A 4,656-nucleotide genomic window follows, 5' to 3' on the forward strand; every position below is an offset into this window, starting at 1 on the left:
AATGTGTTTTCCTTTGTTCATCTGGCACACACTTACTCAATTCCTAACTACTTGTTCAAGATTTTTTGAGCCCATTGTATGCCAGGCACTGTTCTAGGGGACTGGAACCGAGAGGTTGAACACATTCTCTGCCCGCAGGAATCTCAGCTGTGTAAAGCTTGTAAACCACCACCGCCGCATTTCATTTTTTCCGTCAACATTGTTTTTGAGATTCATCTGTTGATTCGTATAGCCCACAGAGGGTAAATATGTACATTCCCATTTTACAGATGCGTAAACCGTGACTGCTAAAGGAAAAAAATGAATTGCTTTGCGAAGACTAAATGTCGGGACACCACCCAGCCACGTGCAGAGGCACATTTCGCCCTGGCAATCCCACCCGCGCACGCTCCCTCCTTCGCTGGCTCCCAGCCGCCGCCGCGCCGGGTCCACGTGTGTGTATCTGTGAGCCGAATGGGGACGGGGGCGGTGCCGCCGGAGGGGTGGGGTCCGGGCAACGTCACAGGCTTGCTACCCAATCAGCGGCGGGCTCGCGGCCCCGGCGCTGGTATTGGGGCAGCGAGGGGGCAGTTCTCTATAACGCGGTCTCCGGGAGCCAGCGGGGAAGAAAGAAGCCGAGCGGGCGGAAGGCTCCGTCCCCACCGCTTGGGCCCGGACACCGGGTGCCGGGCCCGGGGTCCTTCCCGCCTCCCGCGGTCGCTGGTCGCTTTGTTTCCCCCGCCTCTGCGCTCCGGGCTGCTCGAGAGGGGCTCCTGCCGGGGCTGCACAGGGAACGCGGCGGCAGGAAGGGCGGCCGACCGCGCCGGGACTCTCAGGGACCCAGGAGTCCGGCTGCCGGGAGGGCCGCGTGACGAGATCGAGGAGGGAGCCAGAGCTCCGCCGCCCAGGGGTGCGGGCCGGGGGCGCCCGTGAGCAGAGGCCTCCCCGTCGAGGGGGGGCGATGTTCCCCTCGTCCGTGGGCTCTTCGGGCAGCCAGGGCATCCCGCTGCTGGGACCAGCGCCCCCTCAGTGGGCACCCCCCCGGGCGGTTCCATGGAGACTCTGTGCCCGGCTCCCCGCCTCGCAGTGCCGGCGTCCCCGCGAGGGTCGCCCTGCTCCCCCACACCCCGGAAGCCTCGTCGGGGGACCCAGGAGTTCTCTCCGCTGTGCCTGCGTGCCCTTGCCTTCTGCGCCCTTGCCAAACCTCGGGCGTCCTCTCTGGGCCTGGGGACTGGGGAGCCGGCGCCGCGGGCCCCGGTGCTACTGGGCCCTCGCGGCACCCTGTGCACCGGCGGCTGGGCCCCGGATGGCCTGAAGCACCTCGCAGGACAGGCCGGGCGGTCCAGCGATCCGAGCTCCCAGGCCCCCCAGGATGCCGACGCCGCGGTGTGCCCGGGCCGCGGCGAGGAGGAAGAGGGCGGAGGCAGTTTCCCGCATTTCAGCGATTGCTCCCGCGGACCTCCGGGCTGCTGCCCGGCGCCCTGGAGCCCTCGGGAACCTCCGACTAGCTCCGCTTCGGCTCCGCCTAGGCCAGCCCCGGGTCTCGATTCCCAGCCTGGCCACACCGCCGCCAGCCCGCATCAGGAGCCCGATTCCCAACCTCCATCGCCACCTGCGGGCCTCTCCATCGAGTCCGCGAGGCCCGGGGCCGCGACAGAACCGCCCCTGCCCGGCCAGAAGGCCGCAGTCGATGGAACCTCCCCGCAGGCCGCCCCCGAGGCACCCGCCGCTAGCCCCTCGACGGCCAGCGGAGAGCCGGCCGCGCCCGGCGATCTCCGCCAGGAACATTTCGATCGTCTGATCCGCAGGTCGAAACTTTGGTGTTATGCGAAGGGCTTCGCCCTCGACACTCCGAGTTTGCGCCGGGGGCCGGAGCGGCCGCCAGCAAAAGGGCCCTCCCGGGGAGCCGCCAAGAAACGCCGGCGGCCAGCGCCCCCCCACCGCAGCGCGCAGCCCCGCCGCCCTGCACCGACGCTCCCCATCACCAGCACCTTCAGCCTCCTCGACTGCTTCCCCTGCCCCCCGGCCCTTGTGGTGGGCGAGGACGGAGACTTAGGGCCGGCATCCTCGCTTCGCCTACGGGGAGACTCTAAGCCTCCGCCTGCTCACCCGCTGTGGAGGTGGCAGATAGGGGGTCCTGCTGTCCCTGAGCCCCCCGGTGTCAAATTCTGGGGTATCAACTTGGAGGAACTCTGAGCGTGAGACCTCTTAGGCCAAGAGGGAAATGTTGGGGCCACAGCCAAACTGCGGGCTTGTGGCTAGAGCTGATTTCTCACATTTGCCTGATCCCTTTATGTTTTATGGGCTGCGGTCCGAGGGACCTCAGATGACAGTGATCTTCAAGCACCTAACTGGTTGGGGTGACACCTCCTCCCCGTCATCCTTTGGAGATGAACTAAAGGCTGGAGTCAGGAGAAGGCTTAACGGAAAAGGCTAAATGACAGAGATTCCAGTCCCTCCCCTCTTCCATCTTGGATCTCTGGAGGCAGGGCCTTCACCCCAGGGGGAGCAAAGGAGGCTACCGCTCAAAGACAAGGAAAAAAAAAAAAAAAGGGAGAGAGACCTGGGTGATGGACAAACCGGTTGTTTCTGTGGGCGAGCCTAGGGGTGAGGGGGCTGCGGTGGGGGCGGGGATGTGATTGGCAGCTCCCTGGGGGCATCCCCCACCCCCACTATCTAGGCCTTTAACCCTTTGCTCCCCTCAGGCCTTTCCCAGCACTCCAAGCACCACGGAGCCTTCAAGAGGGAAGGGGCAGCTTGAACGAGAAGACGATCACCTCCTTCTTAGGGCCCCCCAAGTCAGGTGACCCCTAGCTGGTGATATCTTCAGTGTCAGCCACCAACCTTTCCCTTTGTCCAGTTTTGGAGTTTTCTTCTTAAATTTTCCTGTTTGCTTTCAGTTTATAAGGTCTGATGGGTGAAAGAGGACACATCTTGATAAACCAACTCCCTCCCCCAGTTTACTTCTCACAGTAGGAGGGGCAGGGCTGAGGGACCTCCTCCCCTCCAAAAGTGCAGACTTTGTCTGAGGAAGGAGCCAGAGACTTTCCCAGGGAAAGTAATGGAAGGTGGAAGAAATCAATAAAATCAGACCAAACAAGTTGCCTTTCGAGGTCCTCATCACCGATTTATGGATGGGAAGGGGTGGAGGTAGGGGGCAGGCCTGGGTCCATTCTTTGGACACCCGAACAGCCCTCTGAAAGGGTAGAGACCAGACAAGCTCCTATTTGCGGAGGGGGTAAATGAAAGGACTCTTGGCCTAACCACAAGGTCCAATGGAGTTTGAAGGGGTAAAGTTTGGGTTTGGATGGAAACTGGGCTGAGGTACTTTCAGCTTCCCTGCTTCACATCAGGCATTTATGGAGTTGTCAGGGACCTGATGGATCCGAAGGGGGCAGGGCCAGGGGATTAGTTTTGAGGTCAGAGGTTCTGTTTTCTGGGGGGGAGGGGAGAGCTAGGGCTGGACCTCGCCCTCTGGCTGGGAGGATCCCCTGGAGTCAGGGAGGGGTGGAGTCGCTTTCTCCACCCAGGTGAAATCAGGGGAGGTTAGCTGTTAGGAAGATTCCAAGTTTAAGTGTGAGGGGAACCTGGGGATTGAGGACCTGCCCAACAACATAGGGACCCAGTGACCCTTCTGTCCACACCAGTGGATAACGTCCCCCTTTCCCCCAAAACAGGGTGAGGGAAGAACAATTCCCAAATACGATACTGGGGAAGGACTTGTCTCCTTTTCTGTGAAAATGCTTTGTAAAAAGTTATTGTTTGCATAGAGCAGATTCTTGAGAAAAACCACAAAAATTTTGTTCATTTTAAAAACTGTCTCAATTTGTTTTTACTGGGGGTGAGGGTCGGGATGGGGTGAGTGGGCGTGGGGTGGGCACTACTCTCTTTCTCAACATCTGGCCTTTATGAACCCTGCTGACCTCCCCTCCCCCCTCCAGCTGTGTTGTGGGGAGGAGGGAGGAGAGTGGGAGAGTGCCTTCCATTCTTGTGCTTCAAGGTATCCCTCTTATCTTGCCCCCCAAGACAGAAAGCAGAGGAAGAAGGCAGACATGAGGGGTGGGGAGAGAGTTGCTGTGAAGAGGAGGTGTTGTTTGCAAGGGCAAATTTAGAGAGGCCAACTCTTTTTAAAAAGCTCTTTGCTTTTAGTAATGTGGTCCAGGTCAGCTTTGGCCCTTTGAATCAGTTTGGGCGGGATGGTCTGAGCTTTGGTGGTAGGTCATGAAATACTCTTTCGGATTCTTCTCTGAGGAGTGGGAGGTGGGCCATTAATTTGGCTTCCCTCCTCCCCACTCAAGTGAAAGTACTAATCCTCAATCTGGAAGGGGGGCTGGGCAGTGAGTTAAAAAACATACCTTTGGCTAGACCTGGAACTCCCCTCCTTGCCGAATGGTTTAATTTGGAGAATCGCAAGGTTGAAAGCATCCCCAGGAACTTTCTGTTTGTTTTACAGAATAGAGAACTATATTAGTTTCTTAGGGAAGCTATAAAAAATTGCCACGAACCTGGTGGCTTCAAACAGCAGAAATTTATTCTCTCGCAGTTCTGGAGGCCAGAAGTCCAAAATGAAGCTGTTGGCAGGGCCATGCTCTCTGTGAAGGCTCTAAGGGAGAATTACTTCCTGGTCTCTTGTAGCTTCTGGAGAGTCCAGGCATTCGTTGGGTTGTGGCTGCATTA

At 59.0% G+C, this 4,656-nt stretch overlaps 1 protein-coding gene across 1 annotated transcript; it reads left to right on the forward strand.

Annotated features, from left to right (window-relative positions):
* Positions 1 to 569: 569 nt before the first annotated feature.
* Positions 570 to 3,795, forward strand: EPOP (elongin BC and polycomb repressive complex 2 associated protein). Its single transcript, XM_011384319.2, has one exon. The coding sequence runs from the start codon at positions 1,033 to 1,035 to the stop codon at positions 2,173 to 2,175; it is 1,143 nt and encodes a 380-aa protein (XP_011382621.1). The 5' UTR covers positions 570 to 1,032; the 3' UTR covers positions 2,176 to 3,795.
* Positions 3,796 to 4,656: the final 861 nt, after the last annotated feature.

This window comes from Pteropus vampyrus, unplaced genomic scaffold (assembly GCF_000151845.1).
Source record: "Pteropus vampyrus isolate Shadow unplaced genomic scaffold, Pvam_2.0 Scaffold570, whole genome shotgun sequence".
Taxonomy (NCBI): Eukaryota; Metazoa; Chordata; class Mammalia; order Chiroptera; family Pteropodidae; genus Pteropus; species Pteropus vampyrus.